We start from the raw sequence: 21,106 nt of genomic DNA, 5'->3' as shown, positions 1-21,106 counted from the left end.
TTATTGGAGTATCTATAGATGAGGATCCCACTGTTATCACGAGTGCCACTCTAAAATTAATCACGTTAAGCTGCACGCCGAAAATGGTGCTTCATTTGTAAGCATGTGGAAGGTGTCATCTCCTGTTCTGTAAATGTAGTGCAAAGAATGTCCTTCTGCCCCCTTGAAATGTGACCGCTTTGACTTTCAGGAGTTCAGCTGAAGTGTAAGAGGTCTTAAAGTTCTGCTATTTTTTAAAAATACCTTGGGAAATGTCACTGAACGTGCAGCAGCGTGGGAGATTTCACTTGGCGTTGTTAGCAGTGCCGCTGCAGGCGTACAGGTAGAAGACATCTGCCCACTGTTTTAGCTGTAAATACAGGATTTTTGTTAACTAGATACTTTTGACATCTAGGTCTTATTCTTGAGTAAATCTCGTTATGAATAAGTTCATTAAAAAAAAAAAAAGCGTTGCTTTTGATAGTATCCTTCATTGGAGACTTCTGGGTGAAGAGATGAGGGCAAACAGCGGCTGGTTCGGCTCAGTCGAGAAGAGTGGGAGGTGGGAGCACTTGATAAGTCGCTTTGGGCATTCAGAAGTACCTTTCTAGAGGGCACAGAAATACCTTCTGGATGAAGAACAATCAAAAACGGTAGATTAGAAAACTGCTGTTGTCTGCCTAAGGAAAACTGGCCTTTGCCTGGCACGTCACCTTCCCCGGCTTGCTGGCGTAACACCCGTGTGCTGTCCGCAGCCGGGACCCTGTGGCCAGCCAGGTGGATCTTCTTAAATTCCTAACGACCAGCAGCAGAAGTTGTTTTCTGCAACCAGAGCTTAATGAACCGGTTCTGTTAACAACAGGACTGATGCAGAGTATTCATGCAAGGGAAAACAATGTATTCTGTTTGCCTTTATTTATTTCTAACATCTGTGACTTTGGTATTTAATATCCCACCAAATTGCTGCTATGCCAAAAGCTTGTGATTTGAACGATGGGAATTGATTTTAAACTGCCAGTAAATAGAGAAATGATGGTAACATTCCCCGTTCCCCATTAATCATTTATGTCCAAGTTACTAATTTGAACTCCAGCTTGTGTAAACATCTCGGATGCTTTAGCATTTAAGCCCTGTTGAGCTACCCACTGACACTGCATTATTTACTGATACTGCCCTGTAGCCATTAAATCTGTCTGCAGCTCTCGTTGCTGTCTGGATTTAATGCACTTCTTATTTCCTGCGATGGGAGGGTTGTGCTGTATTCACAGGCTTTCCCTGTTTTGTGAAGGATGAGATTTCAATCGTTTTAATTCCAGAGTGCACAGTGTTGGATAAATACCAGACCAAAATAAAAAAAATTTAAAAAAAAAATAAAAATCAATGCAAGAAGGTAAACATTATCACGAGAAATGTGGCATTGTCCTGGAATTTGCAGTAGCTTTTTTGAAACACGCAGCTCCCTAAATAAAGAAGTGTCCTCATCGCAGGATTAACTGATCGGGTTCGCTGATGGATTTGTTGCTATAGTTCCCGCAAGAATTTGTCCTGGCATGGAGGCCTGGCAAAAAAAAAAAAAAGTTAAAAAAAAAAAAAAAAAAACAAACCCAAGCTGTCTGCACCACGGAGTCGCGTTGTGTGGGTTGGGGTGAGAGACATGAGCCGCACTGGGTATCTGCCACGCTTTGCATGCCACAGAGCTGGTTTCTGTGCCAGCCTCCGTGGGAGCGAGATGGAAGATGCCGCCGAGCGTGGGCAGAGGTGTCGCTCATCTGCCTTCGGAGAGACCGGCTTCTCTGGGCTCTCCACCCTGCCGGGGCAGCCCGGGGATGCTCTGCCTTGCACCCCGCTTCACTTTCCTTTCTCATAGTTCGGCCTCGTAAATGTTAATCCTAATTGGTAGGCTTTGGGAGAATTGCAGTTTATTTTTAGAGGCATGAACTTGGGTGGCATTTCCAGAAGTACTCGATACTGGGCTGACTTGGCTGCCACTGGAGGCAGGGATAGCTCCGTCGTTGAGGTTAGAGGCGACTCAGTCAGGAGAGTATATGACACATTTGAAACCCCAATTCTTACTCTGTCGAGCTTTTTTAAGAATTTCATTTTGCGTTATATACATTTTTTTCATTTCTCTGTTGGGAATTCTTTTTGATGTTGAAATGTAGCCATAATTTTTGGTGTAAATGGAAGGCCATTAAACTGGGAACTAGCAAATCTGTGAGCGCCCTCTCGTGGGGTCCCGGTGCGTTGCAGCGTCTTCCATCCTGTTACCCCAAATTCATCCTTTTCTATGCTTTTAAGTATAATTTCTAGATTTCAATATACTAAATTAGAGAAGAGCTCTTGAAGCTTCAAAAAAAAGCTTGAGGCTGCATAATTCGCGGAAGTCTAGACCAGAGAATTAAAGTGTCGTTCATAAATGATACATATTTAAAGGTGTGTGGAATAAGTGTCAAATTCACATTAAGAGCTTTAAATTTATTGTGGTTTGTATCGGGCTTTTATCCAGCATAATACCTTGTATTTTAGGCAGCAGTGTTAAAAAATCAGTGGATTTTTCTTTTCTCTTTTAAAAGATACAAGTAATATGGAATATTTTGTGTAACTGTGGAGATTATGAATTTAATATTTACTGTATGTTGTATTTATATATTTTTTTTTCTTTTAACTGTGAGCATCTCTGCCCAAAAAAAGTTGTAATTATTTACTGTTTGGGCTCAGCTGTGGTCCCCTGTTAGGACAGCGGATTTACCTGCCTGAACTAATTCTGATAATTACATACATCCACATGTACTGGCTTTGACTGAAGCTCTCTGTACTACGTTACCTTTTTATGTCTTCATAAAAATAATTAGAAACTTGAACAGCAGTTGCAATTTTTGTGGAGTGACTAATGCTTTTGAGCTTTAAGAAGGAAGTTATTCTAAGGATTTGTTTCTCTAGATAGACGTTTTCTGTGCAATGTCCTCCAGCATCCTTTTACCTTTCCTTATTCATCTGGACAATTAGAAGCGCTCTCATTAACGAGGTATCTCTGTTAAGCTGCTCTCCAAACCTCTTCCAGTTGGCTCCTTCGGCGCTTCGCAGCTTTGGGCCGTGGTTTTACCCGCAGCTCGAGGCAAGAACCGTTCCTCCCCGCGTGCCTTGTGCGGAGCCAACTGGATTGCTGTGATAGATCCCACCGGGCGAGCGTAGGAGCCTCTCGGCTGCCAGCTGGCCTCCGAGGTGCTCATCCCAACCCCTTCTCGGGCTCTGCTGCCCGCCGAGGGTGCCAGCTCGCAGCTCACACTCCTCTTCCCCTTCCCTGAGGAGAGGGAACGGAGCCCAGCTGCAGACGGGAACTTCTGTCGGGGTGGTTGGAACTGGGAGAACTGGTTTTGATTGCAGTGTAACATTAAGGTGGCGTGGATTTGGACGGGTGCTGGGTGACTGCCGTGTTAGCAGGGTCCACAGCCCTGCTTTTCAAACATTTCTGCTCTTACTGTAAGTCATTTTTTTTAACTTGTAAAAGCTTCCCCTCTCCCCACCTGCTTTAAGGCTCAATATTTAGGAACGGAGAGAAGTCTTTCCTACGCTTACCTTCCAAGTAAGTGAAAACTGGGTTTCAGTAATTGGGTTTCAGTTTGTTTTCTCAAAGCTCACCATCCCACATGCTCTCCTTCCCTTGCCGGAGAGAACAACCCATCGTCTTTCAGCAAAGGTGGATTATTTCCCAAAATTACCAACAGGTGCTGTGGCATGTAACGTGCTGTGATTGCTCGTAGAGTCCAAGTGAAGGATTTGAAGTTACATTATTACACGTAAATTAGACGTATGAAGCGATGCGCTGAAATTAATGCCTGGATCTGTGATTTCATTTGTTCCAGAATGGCGTTCTTTCTGGAGGAGGTGATGACTTGCACCAAGCGTCTCCTGGAGGTGATATCTGGCTGGCTGCCTCGACATTTTTTCGGTGCGATCCTGGTTTCTCTCCCAGCTCTTGCAGTTTTTTCACACTTCACCTCTGATTTTGAAACAAATATACATGTAAGTTGTCCAACTCTGTTTCATAATCTGACGTTTTGGATCGAACAAAGCTCGTTGCTTGCCTGCCGTCTTCCTTCACCTCCCTCGTGCTTTACATCTGTTTGATAACGATCCCTTAGAGGGATGGGGCTTTTGTGGGTGATGAAATGCCTAGTTTGTTATGTAAATACAGTCACTTGCTTATTTGATAACTCTTATACAAAAGAGGAGAGGGATATGCTTGCCTACATACCTGCTTTTTTTTTTCTTAGCCCAAACGCTTCTGCGGGTGTTTATTCTAGCTAACGCGAGTTGCCTATCGCAGGCTATTCATTGCATTTATTCTGGTTGTGAGTTAGAGTTCGTAGTCGGAGACGCTGTGTATACTTAAAAACTGTGCATGCACATCGGTGAATCTCAACAGCGAGAGCAGTATTAACAGCGGATGGGTTTTCTTGGAGGAGTTAGATGGAGAAAGTCAAGGGAGAGGGCTCTGAGTACGTGGAAACCATTGCCCTGCAGGGGCCGCGGGGCTGGTTAAAGGCACGCTGTAGCTGCCTTCTGAAAAGGAACAGAAAGAAATCGGCAGATTTAGCCACAGAAAGGTTCACAGGGGATTTGGTGTCTTCTTTAATAAAAGCGTGCAAAAGAGGGGAACAAAGGGTTAAATATTAAGGAGGGGGGAGAATAGTTTAATTTAAAGGCTAACTGTAGCATAAAAATCAATGTTTAAAAGCTGGTTGTGAATAAAATGGACTCAAACCAGAAATGAAAGTTTGTTTCTCTGCGAGTTTCTCTTGGGTAGCCCAGTGCACAGTCCTTCCTTTCCAGGGTCTTTAGGGAATTCTGTTTCACAAATTTCCTGCTATTTCAAGGCTCTGGGCATAGGTAACGACCAGGTCCTTGTCATTCTTCCTCTCACACTTTATTACTGAGTGTTGGGAAGTGTTTGTTTCATGGGAACATGTGGCCCAGACGTTTTTTATTCCTTCCTGATTTAAACATATATTCCACGCTTATCACAGTCACAGAAGAATGTGTTCGATATTGTTTCACATCCGTTATTGTTTAAAACCATTCTGCAGCTCTTTTGTGAATATCAGTTAACTATTTTTAAGCTGTAAATTATTTTTTTTTTTCCACTTTGATGATAGACCTCCTCCCTATGTCTACCAGTAAACTCACTGTAGGAATGTCTTCCTCACACTGAAGGGAGCTGAAAAATCTTCAGATCTCTCAGATCTATCCTCTGATTTTTATATCATCTCATTCATCACCATCCTCGATCATCTCTCCAAACGTTTAAAAATAATGTTAGAAGAACAGTTCTATTAGTGTTTTCTCGACACCTGTTCAGATCAGGTTGTTAGTCTAAATGCTTCAGGCGGCGGCCTGGTGTTCATCGCCAAACTGAGAATGAACTTTGCTTTCTTTCCTCTTGCAGGTCCTCCAGAGTCGTGGGGTGATTGGCTCACTCTCCAAGAGATGTCCCAACTCGTCTTGTGCTCAGTGGTTCAACAGTCACGGAGCTCTAGGAAATGGAGTCAATCTATAGAGGGTCAGGTAAGTGTCATATTTTACTATGACATGGTTTTGCGAAGTTTTTTTTTTAATTCATAGCATTTTATACCCTCCCTGGATATAAAATAATTAAAATAAAAATTAACAAAACCAGCAATATTAAAAAAAAAAAAAAACTTTCCAAAGCCATGCGTACATAGTAAAACACAGCACTTACTGACCCTCTATAGGCTGGCTTCATGCTGGGGCATCACTTGGAGTGAGAACCAGTGCTCTGCCACTTTAGGAGACCTGAAATGGGGGGAAAAAAAGTAAGTTTAAATTATTGGGGGTTTTATGGACACTTCTGAAATTCTTTTTATCCATTTTTGAGTCATTAAAAAAAAGAAACAACAACTGTGCTTGTGGTTTAAAAATGGTAAATTATGTACGTTTTGTTCCCCATACACCGTGTCTACTTCGGTATCAGATGCTTATTTGTTATGCTACAGTATTGCTAATCTGCAGTCTCTGCGCTTCAGCTGTAAAGCAAATTTAAAGCGAGAATGAAAGGGAGAGAATGATCATTTGATACTGTAAAACACAGTATGTAGCTAGAACAGAACTCCATAATGCAGTTGTGGGCTCTCTGTTTTAGCTTGGATGGTCGTGAGTATTCTTGATAAAACCAAAATTTGCTCATCGGGTTGAGAGTTTTGACCACTGTAAGACTGTATCTCAGGGAAATGAAGGCATTCTGGGGAATATATCCATCCTGCCCTTCCTTTGCTTTATCCAGTAAAGATGTGGAAGGGGAAGGGGTTGGGTTTTTTTGAGATAGGGCATTTGGAACAGAAAATCTAAAATTGGAACTCGATGATCTTCAAGGTCCTTTCCAACCTAAACCATTCTATGATTCTATGAAAATTGTCCTTTCAAATTGTCACAAGTGGTGGTGTTACTGAGCATCAGTTGACAGTGACTGGTGCCTGCCTTTTTTTATCAAAGCAGATTTTTTTCTTTTCTGAATTCACCTGCTGCTGGTCAGTATGATACTGTCCTCTAAGAAGTGTTTTTAAGGGTAAGCAGTTGGGTGAAATTTCTGAGGGTGGACGTGTTCCACATTCTCAATGCAGACATCCATTTTAAAAGCAACGGGTTCTGACCCCGGTATCTGAGAGGAGATTACCATGAATGTTTACTCTTTTATTCTTTTTTTTTTTTTTTTTTTTTAAGAAGAAGAGGTACTGAGCTGTTTGCAAAGGTAAGCTGAAGGTGTTGAAAGTTACTGAAATAACGGTTGTGTAATGCAGTAATACAAAACTCCGTCTAGGGAAAATTGTGACAAACAACCTGTGCTAAAAGTTTTCTTGCTCTTTGAAGGGAAGACCTCCATCTTCAGGTGCTGCCTCCTGCTACAGACCCCGTGAGACGTTACTTACCGTGCATATAATACAGAGAAAATTAGACCCTTCTCTTTTATATCACACGTTCTTTAATTTACGCTGGCATTGATGTGCGGAAGGGCTCCAGTCAGCACGAAGAAGCTAACTCGCGCTCTCTCTCTTTGTTGCAGTACACCATGTTTATGTGCTGCGCGATTCTGATCACCATTGTGCAGTACTGTAACTTCTGCCAGCTTAGCTCCTGGATGAGATCTCTGTTGGCAACCGTAGTAGGAGCAGTGCTTCTCATTCTGCTCTACGTCTCCTTGTGCCCAGACAGGTGAGCATCACACCTTAGCACTCACGGACTGTGTTTTGGATGAACAAATTTGGTTTTCTCTGCCAACGCATGGGATTTTAGTATCTGCCATGTCTTTCTGCAGCATCTCAGACTTAATAATTCGATTTGGGAAGAGTTTTGCATGTTTTTCTGAGGGATTTCAGGACGATATCTGAGGGGCCCTTTTCTGTAACCTGTGTTGAAATGACGCTCTGTCCTTAAGTGAGGTGTTTCCAGGGCACGCTTATACTTACCAAACCCACAGAATTGCCTTTCACTGATTGCTTGAAAATCTATTTTATAAAGAAATTTTGGAGGCATTTGGTGGTGCCAGAGAGTCCGGTTGTTCTCCCACACCCCTCTGGATTTATTTCTGTCCTTAGGAACCATGTGTCTTTTCTTCCACTTCCTTCCTCGAGGCGTTTTGCGCTGTGGAAGGCAGGTGCTTGGATTTAATAGGATTCTAATACCTCGTTTCCTTTCTCACTTTCCTGCCCTTTCAGCGGACGCTGCAAGGCAGTGACCAGAGGAATCAAATTAATGCAGTTGTGTGATAACCTTAAGGCTTTTTACTTTTTCCTCTGATAAGCAGTTTTCCCTATAGGAGAAGTTGTTTGCGGTATTCTTCTATTTTCTTGCCAAGAGAGTCAAGGGACTCCTTCCAGCCATCCACTCCTATTGTCAAAATTTTATAATCAACTTGCACTTCTCAGTGGCTTAAGAAATATCGCAGCCTTTGGCACTCTGACCATAGTGTGGACTTTGCAAGGACTTCTGATGCTAGATTATTCTGCTTGCTATCAAAAGCCCTTCCTTTTACCCTTCTTCAGAGGCCTGCTGAATCACAGGGTGAAAAACATGAAAAACAAACCACAAGCAAACCCAAAAGAGTTTGCAGATACATGGTTTGTGTGAGTATTTAGCTTTTTATCCCCTTTTCAGGTATCTTCAATAGTCTCTTTTAATTTTGATCAGATTTATATAGAAAAAGACAGGGAGAATAAAAGTCACTCCTGTTCACAACTGTAATTTGGAAGTGGCTGTAAGGGCTGTAGGAAGAAAACCTTTACTTGAAAAAAAATAACTTGGGACTGGAGTCAGCTGATTAAATGGTTTCTAAGTCATATTAGACTACAGAAAAATACCTTTCTTGTCCCTCTGCAGAGCACTCGGGCAAGGAGTGCAGGACAGTTCTTTCTAGCTTCCGCGGAGGGATGGAGTGTTTCGTTTCTGGATGCCTCCCCTTTCTCGTCTTTGGTTTGTCCCTTTGGTTTTAGTTGTCCAGCTCAATCCATCATCTCTCCCCCAGCACGCTGCGTCACCCTCGCCCAGTAAGACAGGTGGCTTTCCACCCCTTGGCTGTTTCCCTTCTGCTGCTGCCACTCCCTGTCCGACCACCACCTTCGCTGAGAAGTTAGCCCCAGGTTTGGTCTTTCAGGGAAATTAGTGAAGAGCGAACCCTTGATGCCGTTTTTTGCCTCCCCGGCTACCCTTCCCTAATTCCCCCAAGCAGAGGTTCTTGCAGCTCGTTCAGCTGCACGCGTGCCAGCGTGGCCGCAGGGAGCTAGCGTGGCATAACTGGGTGCTGGATCACGGCAGAGCCTTTGAAAATAGGGTAACGCAATGTATTTGTAGTACCTAAAGTCTTCATAGAAAGGCAGGCAGTGAAGGCAGAGCATGAAGAAGGTATCTTGGTGATCTGCATTCCCCTGAGTGATTGAACAGACCGCTCTGCATCCGTGTCAAAGGCACTTTGTCGCAGAAGAAAATCAGGTTTGGTGCCATAATCGTAACTCCTAATTCCCGATTCAGACATTTTAGAACAAATTACATGTCTGATTGCTAACTCAGCTTGTGCATGAGCTCTGTATTAAGACTTTATGCAGAAAGACAGACACGAAACCTGGGTTTTTCCCTGCATTTCAACTTTATTAAGGGACTGGGAAAGGCCGTTCCCAAGCCAGGAGGTGGAGACCTTGCTATCGGATCAGTTCATAGCGTCTGCTTTTGCTGGGCAAAAGGGGTGGTGTGAATGTTAAAGAAATAATACCTTAAGAAATTTTGCTGACGATAACATGGTTTTGCCTGTGGTTTGAATAGTGGTGACCATTAATGGGCAAAGTACAGAAACCACGGAAGATGTTGTTATTTCATCTTTTACAAATAAATATTGAAAGTAATTGAGCTGTTCAACTGCGGGTTTGAAAAAGGGATTTATAGAGTTGATCATGAGCAAAAAAATAATACAGGTTGAATTAGTGAGACCCGTAACTTTTGTTTGTTAATAATAACTTTTTTTATTCCCCTCATCATTAGTCTGGATAATATTTTTTTGTCACGGCGGTAATTGCAGCTTTGTGTGCATCACAGGCAAATCCATTCTGCAGATTTCTTTACAACTTTTCCCAAAAGTAACTAATCCTGAGAGTTGTGATACTTGGTTGCAGTAGAGAAATTGGAATGCAAGTAAACACAAAAATTGCTTGAACTACTTCTTTTCTGTAATGACATTTTCAAAAACAGGCTCTATATTTGTGTGGGTGGGGTTTTGTGGTTTTGGGGGGAGGTTGGTGTTTGGTTTTTATTTTTAGGTGGGTTTTTTTTTTAAAATCTTTGTATTTCGTGGTCAGATAAGATAAAGGCATAACTGGGTTTTAGAGTTCTGAAATTGCTTTTCCATATTTCCAAGGTAAGATTGGATTGTGTAACAATTACACGTCCCAGGCATCATCTTGACTACGTTATCATCAGTTACCTTTTCGAGGTGTTTGCATCTCTGTCTGCCTGGTTGTTTCTTCCAAGCAAAATGTGCAGATAAGTCACGTTCAAACAAAGTTTGTCTGAAGCTGATCAAGCGTGCAATGCAATTATTGGTCCTCCAGTCTACATAATAGAAAAGTTTAAAATGCTAACTGCAATTCTGGCAGGATGCTTTGTTTATTGCTTTAACATTTCTGCTGAAATCAATGTGGGGTTTTTTTTATTTCAGCTCTGTGGAAACTCTTCATCTAGATTTGGCACAGAACTTTAGGTAAGCTTTATATAAAATTACCATCTTTAGGGATAGAAACATTTTCAGTCAATTATATGTAGCAAAACTTTGCATCCACTGTAGTACACTTGGGAATTCGACAAATTGTGTTTAAGCTTCTTGTGTACGTAATTTCCTTTACAGAGGACTTGGCTATGACCAAAAATCATCAGAGAGCTGATGCTGCAGTCACTGAGTTGTGTAATGCTGTTTTCTTTTTAAATTTGATTTCTAGGAAACAGAACTATGGAGGAGCTATATAAAACAGCATCTGGTTTTCTAGTAGTAGCAGGTTTTTAAGCATTATCTGTACATCACGAGCTATTTATTTGATTTCCTTGCTCGATTCGCACCGTTCAGAAGTGCGCCGAGTTGGATGCTGCCCACAGCTGCCCAGGTGAGAATTCCCCGTGGCAGAGGAGCCGCAGCTGAAAAAACTGGCTGTGAATCCAGCTGCCTTCACCGGGACGGAGACGCGCTGGCGATGGCAGCTTGGGCGCTGCCTGCCGCCCTGAGCTCGCTCGGGCAGAATAGCAAGTCGTGTCACTGAGAGCAAATGAAATTTTAGCCCTCAGACTCTTAAACGAACAAACAAAACTCTTATCCTGGGTTATTAATAGCCCCTTATAAATAAACGTGAGAAAGATTCACTCTGATTATTTCAGTGTTGAGTTTCTCATGGTTTTATTGCAAGTTTTGCAAATTTTAAAGGGTTTTTTATTGGTCTTCGGTATTAGAAAAGTATGTGTTTCCTAGTTGCAAATTTGGGGGCAATACTGGGGCGATGTTGTACGTGATTGAACTAATGACCCTGTGAATACGTGACTCAGTAATTCATCTCAACAAACTTTGCTTTACTGGGAGTATGTATCAAAACAAAATTACTTTTTAAAAAATGTCATCTACGTGAATGCTATGGTAGTTCAGAAAATGTGTGGTTTTTAAGTAGAGACCGGGTAAGTGTGCTTTCATGTTAGTCATTTATTCACAAAGAAGTTAACGCTTAGTACAGCCTTGGGGGTGTTTATTGGTTTGGTTGGGGGGTTCTATTATTATTTTTTTTAACGTGAGTTTTCCTTTTTGTATGGCTTTGATTCATGAAAGATAACTTCATTTTCATAACAGAATTCCAGCTCGCTAAATCCTGAATGGAAAGTTAAAGCCAAAAGAGCAGAGGTGATTTGGTTTTTTTGTAAACTAAAACACTGAAGGGAATTTGCTGAAAAGGCAGTGTACGAAATTAATTAAAGCATGGTGATCACTGGAAGTAGTGTCTTAGGATTAGCCTGTGTTTGGATCCTTAGTGGTTTAGTATGAGTTTGTGAAATCACTGAGCCTTTTGTGTTGCTCCGAATTACAAACATCTTGCCCAGCGCTGACAATAGCTTAGCAGGCTCCGGCCAGCTGCTAATCACTAATAAATAATTCATTCTGCCTTAAATAATTGACAACCCGATCTTCTGTTCAGTGACTATTTCTACATCGTCATTTATTAGAGGTCTGTCAAAAAATTAGCTGTCAAGCATTGTTTGCGTGCAAATATTTTTCTTCCATAAATATATATCATATCACTTCTAACTCGGGACAAATAAAGGTAAAAGTGGGTAAGAAACCAAACCGGGTAGGAGGTGTTATGGCAAACAGGCATGGAGCGCTCTGGACCTGCTCTGCAAATCTGGAACAGGCGGCCCAGAGAGGTGGTGGAGTCTCCCACTCTGGTGACATTCAAAACCCGCCTGGACGCTGTCCTGTGTAACGTGCTGTAGGTGACCCTGCTCTGGCAGGGGGGTTGGACTAGATGATCTCCAGAGGTCCCTTCCAACCCTAACCATTCTGTGAATTCTGTGAAATCCTGCCTCATGATTTAAATACCAAATAAGGCAGTGACCAAAATACCTGGCTCATTAAGCAGTTCTAAACTTCATTTTAAACTTTTTGGTTTTTTATGAGACTTACTAGATTTGCACTCCAACTGTCATTCCTTCGGTTGGGGGGAAAAAAACTCCTGTATGTGGTGCGTGCGTTAATACTACGTGGCGCTGCCCTTCCTGCCTGTCGGCAGCCGCTCTGTCGGGTTAGTCGGTCTCAGTCTCTGTTTTCATGCAGGAACAGGGTCGGTCCAGCGCGATCTCTGTTAACAGTCCGGACTGCGCTGATTTGAAGCTGCCTGAACTTATAAAATGACACAATGCTTCTACGTGTTGGAAGCGAAAAGAGAGTTAATCCTAATCTCTTTCTACCGTTCATTTGCAACAGAATTCGGCTTCTCTTTTAATGTACGTTATTGAATGTCACAGTTCTGGAGTTCTGTGCAAACAGAAATTTTCCTTTCTCCTGCTCATGAACTACTAAAGAGCTGAAACTCCCTTATCCTAACAAACTTTTTTGCTGTTCCTTTCACACTGAAATAAATAAATGAAAAAGGTTCCTTGCTCACCCCAGACAGGACAAAAAGCTTTTCCTGTGTTCTGAGAGGGGCAAACTTATTTGTTTTGCATGTCTTTAATGAGGTTATTCTCTTTTCTTGATCAGAAATTGAGATAATTATTAATGTTGCGTGGGAAGAGAGATACTAGTAATGGTAATGAAGTCTTAGCACGAAGTTCATCTCTGGACTGTCCACGCTATGCTCGATAAATCAAAATAAGGACTAATCAAAATATGGAATTTGCCTTGTTTTCCAGACAGACCAGTTCTTCAGCCCAAAAGAGATACGACCATAAACTTTGTCTTCTAAGCAGGAAATAATTCTCGTTTTCATTCAGTTCTTATCTCAGAGCAGGCAGGGTGTACCATTTTTCAGTCTGTGACTCTTCAAGGAGGAACAGTGATCGGCTACTTGAGGTGGAAGACTAAAATCACTTGATGGTCGGGGGTTTTTTTATATGCGTCCACTACATGTTCTTCATCGAAAGCAGCTGTTTGATTTCCCCTTTCCGCACTGTTCCGCCATTGCATTCTTTTTTAAGATTTAGCAGGCATGCATCCTCTTTAAATATAGCAAGATATCCAAATCCAAACATAGGTTACTGGCTCAGAAGCAAAATGGCTTTCCAAAAATCTTTATAAGTAGAAAGCCATTATCTTTATGATTTGTGATCAAGCCAAAGGAGATTCTATCTCCGGAGCTCTCGCTTGTTCCATATTCAACACACAGCCTGGATGAAGATGCCAAGTTAATAGTCGGGCGTCTGTGCCAGGAAGCACTTCACCAGTGTGAGTTAAAGGAACATTGTCGGCTTAAGATCTGAATTTGAATGATTTTTAAAATTAGTTTTCTGCTGCAGCACCTCATAAAAAGTAGAGCTTAAAAAGACCGGGGGGGATGTGTCATCCTTTCTGTCATAGGTGTGGGGGGCTTTTTTCTTTTCATTCCAAAGGGCAGCTTCGGGTCGTCTGTGCTAACTGACTGTGTAAGATGATTTATAGTCCTGTAGGTCCCGTAACCTGGTCACTGCAGCGTCCAGAAATCTGATTTCCAAATGAGTGAGACGGAATTGCTCCCTCCTTCAGGCTGGCATCGTGGCTTTTTGTACTAATGCTTGTAGCAGTCGCATCGTGATCAAAAATGCCTGCTCTGGAAAAGATACTGCACCTTCCTTTTTGAGACACTAACCCATTACCTTATTAATGAAATCAGGTCAGCTTACAAGTGAGTCACTCATTTCGCACGCAGATCTCTAAGGTTGTACGCCCACGTGGGAAACAAGGTCAGGCCAGCGCTCGAGGAGATGATTGAGAGCTCGCAGATGCCAGTACTTCAGGAGCGGTGAATGGGAGGCAGCAGGTTTTTCTTAAAAGGCGGATTTTGTGTTCAACACGAGCCACTTTTCGTAACGTCAAATTTGTGGTGCTGGCCTAATTCGTTTAAGAGGAATTAAAGTACTTTGAGGAGTATTTTGTACAATAAACTGTAAATAAAAAGCCTTTAATGACTTAAATCAATCCCTGTGGCAGGGATGTTTGATGTTAGAGCAGATTATCTGGATCAAATTCGTACTCTCAAAGGAGTAACATGTCATTGCTCAGATCCGCTAGCAGATCTCTTCCCACAAGGTAACGGAAAATAATGAACTGTTCTGAAAAGAACCTGAATCGTGCTCCTTAACCGAGATTCATTCCTCACCTTCTCCAGCCTTGTTTATTCTCTGACATCTCTTATCTTACTCACCCTCCCCTAGTTTTGTTTTATAAGCCCGTTAAACTGGGAGGATATTCTGCCACCTGCAAAATAGGTAGCAAGGATTGTATTTCAGGAATTGCCACTATTCTAGTCGTTAATAACTTCGCCTTTGTCTTAGTCTCGGACTGGTCTTTCTGGGGAGAAAGCGACGAGGTTCGTAACAGAGGTTCTGTTGAGAAAAGCAGTTGTAAGGGAGAAAGGAGAGAGTCGTAGTACAGCAACGCAGCAGCCATTATGGGAACCAGATTGTAGGGACTTATTCTGTGAGTTGGGACTAATCTCCTCCTTTCATTCTTCCCTTGTGGTTTTTTTAATATCAAACCAATAAAAAGAGTATACCTTCACTTCTCCTGGGAGAAGTATATTTACGGTTGAAAGCAAAAGGGGTGACTCCCAACATAATATGCAGTCTTAGCTTTAATCTAAAATTCAACCTGTAAGCTCTCTATTGTAAACATTTTACCTATGGGAAACTTTTTCTCCCATAGGCTTAGTCTGATAAAAGCTAATAATTAGATACAAACAAAGACCAAAGCGCATACAAATGTTTTCAGAGGTTGTGCATATTCATCTGTTTCACAACTGCTATGTTTTTGCTTCATCAGGCTTTTCTGTCAATCAAATACTTGAGGATGGACATTCAGAAAAGGAAACTGAGTCCCTAATATAGCTCAATTGCTAAAATGTCTGCTTCGATTTCAGAAGTAGGAAGCGTGTCCCCCGTGGACATAAAGAAACAAATTGAACTTAGAAATACAGAAACAAATTTAATCTTCTCTTCTTGAGCTGTTGCCAGAGTTGCGCTTTGTTTTAATCTCTTTTGCTAACATACCTTCATAAGAGAAATACAGACAGACACTGAGGTACGGATTGCCTTTCTGTTTTCCAAGGAGAAGGGTTGATGTGATGCTTTCCCTTATCAAACCACCTCTTAACTTGGAAAACTTCAGCATGTGTCTGCTTGTATCAAATCTTAAGCTTTGGCATAATTTTATAGAAAAAAAATTGCAGTCAAATGACTTCAGAAATCTCTGCATGCCAATCTGTCTGGGTTTAGACTTCGTTTCCAGGATTGCATAGGTGGTGTCTTCTCAGATTAAACTGGTGTCTTTGCATCTCTCCAGAAAGATGAGATTGTAGACTGCAGATGTCTCCTTGTTAAGGGCGGTTTGGCACTGGAAGCATCCTCCATCAGGGCTTCATAATCTGCACAGGCAGTCGACGGATTGTCAAAAGGATTTGAAATATTACCCTCAATCTATGAGAGACATGACGTTTTCATTTTTTTTTCATCTTGGCACTTTGAGAAACTTTCTGTCTCCGCCGTGAAAAGCTTCAGTCGTTATAATGTACAAAAGATGTCAACCCAGAGCTCCATATTCTCTGCTTTCACGCAGGAGACATGCGGTTCTCCATGAAGTGTCTCATACAGGGTTACCTTCTTCCAAAACCTTCATGTGTTAACGTTAAAGGCGCAGTGCAAAGGTTATTGGTCTCTGGTGAGGAGACAAGGGAACAGCACTAGGAGTATACAATGCAGATGTTGCTGAATATTGGAGGTAATACAAAAAAAGATAAATTCCACAAAACTTCCACCTCCTATACAGATATACATGTGCACGTGTGTATCTAAACTCACACGCAGACGTTACGAAGCGTTTTCATATACATATTTACATGTAGTGCTTCTAGTTATATATTTAGATATAACGATAACTGTTTCCTTGGTGAAGTCCTTAAAATAGGACTACCGTAAAGGCTGGGCAATTTCTGTGTTGATGAACCTGTTGATATTCCTTTAAGGAAGCGCTCGGTGAGTTTAAGAATGAAAGTAATTCTTTAGCGTGCTTAACAGCAGATAGAGTTATCGAAGCCTATTTTATAATTTAGTATGTAACGTACACTTCCCACGCTTTTTTCTAGAAAAGGATTTCGAACCACAGAGCAGAACTGGCAGCGCCCTAACTCTGTGTTTTTAAACACACCTTTTGTGTTCTTCCCTCTCTTCTGCTTCCAGCTCCAGAAAAAGTCCGTGCAACAGTTCGGTGCCATATGACACGCAGAGGCCAGCAGACCTCATCGGTCAGGAAGTGATTTTGGTTTCCTTCCTTCTGCTCCTCCTGGTCTGGTTTCTGAATCGAGAGTTTGAGGTCAGTTACCGCCTCCACTACCATGGAGATGTGGAGGCTGATCTTCATCGCACCAAAATTCAGAGCATGAGGGATCAAGCCGACTGGTTGCTGAGGAATATTATTCCGTACCACGTGGCCGAGCAGCTGAAGGTTTCCCAGAGCTATTCCAAAAACCACGACAGCGGCGGGGTAATCTTTGCCAGCATTGTGAACTTCAGCGAGTTCTACGAAGAGAACTACGAAGGGGGCAAAGAGTGCTACAGAGTCCTGAACGAATTGATTGGGGATTTTGATGAGCTGCTAAGCAAACCGCATTACAGCAGCATCGAGAAAATCAAAACGATCGGGGCAACCTACATGGCCGCTTCGGGCCTGAACACCTCGCAGTGTCAGGACAACAACCATCCCCACGGGCATTTGCAGACCCTTTTTGAATTTGCCAAAGAAATGATGCGAGTGGTGGATGACTTCAACAACAACATGCTGTGGTTTAATTTTAAACTTAGGATTGGCTTTAACCACGGCCCCCTCACTGCTGGGGTCATCGGCACCACCAAGTTGTTGTATGACATTTGGGGTGACACTGTGAACATTGCTAGCAGAATGGACACCACTGGCGTCGAGTGTCGGATACAGGTGAGTGAGGAGAGCTACCGCATCCTAAACAAGATGGGGTATGACTTTGACTATAGGGGGACAGTCAATGTGAAGGGGAAAGGTCAGATGAAGACCTACCTTTACCCAAAATGCATGGACAATGGGATCGTGCCACATCACCAGTTGTCTATATCTCCAGACATTCGGGTTCAAGTGGATGGCAGCATTGGGCGATCTCCGACGGACGAGATTGCCAACCTGGTGCCTTCTGTACAGAATTCTGATAAGATAGCCCATGGCACAGATAACTCGGAAACCAAGGACATCCTTCCTTCCGCCAAGAAGCTCCAGAAAGATGCGGTGAGAGCAGAGGAGAGGTGCAGGTTTGGCAAAGCCGCAGAGAAGACTGACTGTGAGGAAGCGGGAACTGAGGAGGTCAATGAACTGACAAAGCTAAATATCTCTAAGAGTGTATGATGCACTGTCGGAGTTGCATGAAGTGCTCTGTCAATAGAAACACAAAGACGTTTGCAATGGGCAGTTTTCTTTTTCAAGAGAGACCTTCTCAACACCTGGGTTGTACGTTTGTTTTCATTTCGGCGCCTGAGGCTGTGTGGATCACAGCTCTTCAGGGCTCGTTTTCATCCATCTCTCTCCTCCATGCCCCAAATCACATCCCGAGCTCCCCAGCTCCCTGTGCAACCATCTTACAGCTGAGTAGAGGATATTAAGTGCCTTCAGATATACTCCATTGGACTCCCTGTCAAGGTACAGAGGCCCCAAGTGAAATCATAGCTTTGGGTATTTATCTAATTTTAAAGAAAAGAAAAGCTGTGGTTATATCATTTTTATTGTTGTTTCTCACAAAACACTTTTTTTGGCTAATGCAACTCCTTGGGTTTTTTATATCTCTCTGAACAATGTTTTACTGTTAACAGACCTTTTGTATGTAAACACACAGACAAATGTGCATGTATCTACCATATGAGACTGACATAAAGTGCCAGTAACGTACCACAAAAGAATGTCCTGGCGAGGGGGTGACACCGTTTGACTCCGTGTTGGGCTGGAGGAGGAGTTCTGCAGTGGCTCAGCGTTTAGTTAGAGTAGGCTGAACAACTGCTGTAGTTTTATTCTCCTTTGCCGATGCTTTCTTCAACCTTAACGTGCCATTGTGTGCTTTGGATACACTTCTTTTCCACATAGCCAATGAGTTACTGATCTGTGGGAATGGAATAAGGGTTCGGACTTCACCAGCTCTCGGGACGGGTTTCCAGAAGCAGATGAGTGACCGTGAGAGTGTTACAATTCAGGTCTTGCGAGTCTAAAGCAGTTTCGTGTTCCTCCGTACCCTAGCTGAATTTGCGAAGGTAGGTGAAGTTGGTATCTCTAAGCTGGTCTGATTTGAGAGAAAGAGAGAGAGAAAAGCGAAATAAATGTTTTTGGGAATGCCTTTATTTATTTATTTATTTTGTTCCTGGTTTTATTTTGTTTGGGGATTTTTTGTGTGCGTGTGCGGAAGGGATCAGGAGAGATGGCTTGTTAATTGCTTTAATATGAGTACTAAGATGGTGTTTCAGCCTCTTTGAACTACCAACCACTGTGAGGATGTTACCTAGGCAATATTTGTTTCCAAGCTGGGGAGACTTCCGAAGCCACCAAACGCAGTTGAGCACCCCAGCTTCCCTCTGGATCGAATCAATGGTGCTGCACAATGTTTTTCAGGATTCCCCCCCGTCCCCTACGCTGTGCTTTCGTGGAAGGGAATAGAACAGCGTGCTCCCTGTGTGCCACTGAAAGCAGGAATAGGGGAAAACGTCCTTTCTAGTGAGCTGAGAAGCACAATAATTTCCCAATCCTGCAGGTGCCTCTGGGCAGGTCGCTGGGACCAGAGACCCGCGGGAGCAGAGGGAACTGCAGGGTGGGGGCCTTAGACTATACCAGTTTGCCCTCCGCATGCTTCCATCACCATTCGCTTACATCTGATGCCCTGCTTTGGGTAATAGTAATTATTCAGCTACTCCAGTTCAACCAACTCCCTGCGACACCAAATAAAATGGAATGACCAAATAAAATTTCATGCCCGAAATAAGCTCGTTAGGGAAGAGCTGGTGAAATGCAGTGCTGTGCTGCCTGCGTATTGGTGTGGGGTTCAACTCTTTCTTTCCGTCTGAACTGAGGTCAGAATATATTGATACTTCTTTTTATTCCCCGTGTGATTTTTGGCGTTTGAGTAATAAATACGTTCGTCGTGAAGTCCCTATTTGAGGTCCATCTACACTCCACGGTCAGCACGGAGCCCCTGAAGCCTTTGTCAAATGGAAATCAGTGAGATTTCTGGGTCTCAGTTGAACAAGACTCTGCGCGCTGTTCTCACAAAAGAATGCTGTTTATGTGCGTCTAAATTGCGTTTGATACGAAAGCTATTTAAGATTAACCTTACTTGCTCAATCTGCCAGCACACAAAAAAACAATGGGGGATACTCATCCCCGTCCCCTTCTGCCACAGATGCTGCAGCCCGTTTGGGGGCTACTCCTGACGAGCGACAACACAGAAGTTTGTATCCGTGCACAGTTTTACAGCAGCCTTCCTTCTCCCTACATTAAAACTCATCCCCTTCTGCCCCCCTCCCCGTGATGGGTTGCACTTCCCGACTTTCAGGTAGTATAACTCTGCAAATACCTCTTGCATCCGAAGAATGTATTCTTGAAACCATTTTTAGGGTTCTCGTTTCAGTTAAGTGTGTGTCAGTATTCCTTTTCTTACCGTAGAGGAGGTAACGTGGTCCAGAATTGTTTACATGCCTTCTAGTGTTACGTTAGTCTCTCGAAGTCGTTCAAACCTTTCTCCCTTTCACTTCTTTCTCCCAGTTTTATAGACGACTCCACCCAGCATTTCTCTCTCGTTCATCCGCTGTTCGCAGTGGCAGAGGTCAGTCGAGATGCGCCGGCTTCTCTCTCCCTCTCTCTCTCTCTCTCTCGCGTGAGACACTGCACAATAACTAAACCTCCACCAGCAACGGCCCTGCGTGCGGTGAGAGGTTTGCACCCCAGGATGAAACCTGAAAGGAGGAGGTGCCGGAGTTGGGCCCCGCACCCAGAGCACCTTCCTCCTCTCTCTTCAAGTAATGCACTGCAGAATCCCAAAGTCTCATCCTCCAGCCTATAAAGTAAATAACGCTCCCGTGCTGTCGTGGTATGGTGCTGCGGGAGTATTGTTGGTTTTCTGGTAACACTGGAATACCAAAAAGAAAAGAAAAAAAAAAATACCAGGGCCTCTGTTTTTTTGTTGGCACAAAGCAAATAAAATGGCTGAGGACAGAAGTATTAATGGACTCTGAAATCAAGGGCTGTCGTCTGCTCTGGGAACCGCTGGCGATGTTACTCTGCCTTAACACTGAAGCTGGGAAAACAGTCATGAAAAATTGAGTAACTAGTGGTAACCCTGTTTGCTTATTGCCACCGGGGCAGCGGCCGAGCGTTGGGCGGCTGCGACTGCAGGTCTTCTCTCGGAGGTTTCACATCTCCTCTTTAATGCAGCGTAGTAACGCAATCCAGAGGCTGAACTCGACGCACAGTGGGGATAGCGAGGTTTTCCCAGGCGCGAGGAGCAAGGAGGGGCCTGGTTTTGATTGTCAAACAGCGGGAGCTGAACCTTTACACCTTCCCTTCGCGCCTTTGAAAAGATGTCCCCGTACTCGCAAAAATTACTCTGGAGGTGTTTTTAATGGCGTTGTGCGTTCCTCTCTGCGACCGTGACACGTGTGCGCTTGCAGGAGGCTTTGATCAAAGTTCATTTCATTAAAATACCTTTTGGGCTTGTTCTGTTAGTGCCAGCACGATTCGACCACGGCATAGAAGTGGAGGAGTTGGCCGGGTACCTGGAAGAGTATTCTGCAAGAATAGTCGGAGTGTTGCTGCGCTGTCTATTTTTAGGGTGTTTTAATGGTGATAATT

General features: G+C 43.1%; 1 protein-coding gene across 1 annotated transcript in view; it reads left to right on the top strand.

The window, feature by feature from the left end:
- ADCY9 (adenylate cyclase 9) overlaps nt 1–17,683 on the top strand; it is a gene marked incomplete at its 5' end in the record, with an annotated part of 89,613 nt that extends 71,930 nt beyond the window's left edge. Inside the window, 4 exons of the mRNA XM_009881961.1 lie at nt 3,843–4,002; nt 7,058–7,206; nt 10,196–10,237; nt 16,438–17,683. Of these exons, the coding sequence (XP_009880263.1) occupies nt 3,843–4,002; nt 7,058–7,206; nt 10,196–10,237; nt 16,438–17,626 (1,540 nt within the window). The remainder of the gene's footprint in view (nt 1–3,842; nt 4,003–7,057; nt 7,207–10,195; nt 10,238–16,437) is intronic.
- Between the last annotated feature and the right edge of the window lie 3,423 nt (nt 17,684–21,106).

Source organism: Charadrius vociferus, unplaced genomic scaffold (genome assembly GCF_000708025.1).
Source record: "Charadrius vociferus isolate BGI_N301 unplaced genomic scaffold, ASM70802v2 scaffold593, whole genome shotgun sequence".
In the NCBI taxonomy this organism is placed as follows: domain Eukaryota; kingdom Metazoa; phylum Chordata; class Aves; order Charadriiformes; family Charadriidae; genus Charadrius; species Charadrius vociferus.
The sequence above is the reverse complement of the archived record's forward strand: the minus strand, read 5'-3'. Positions and strand labels throughout refer to the sequence as shown.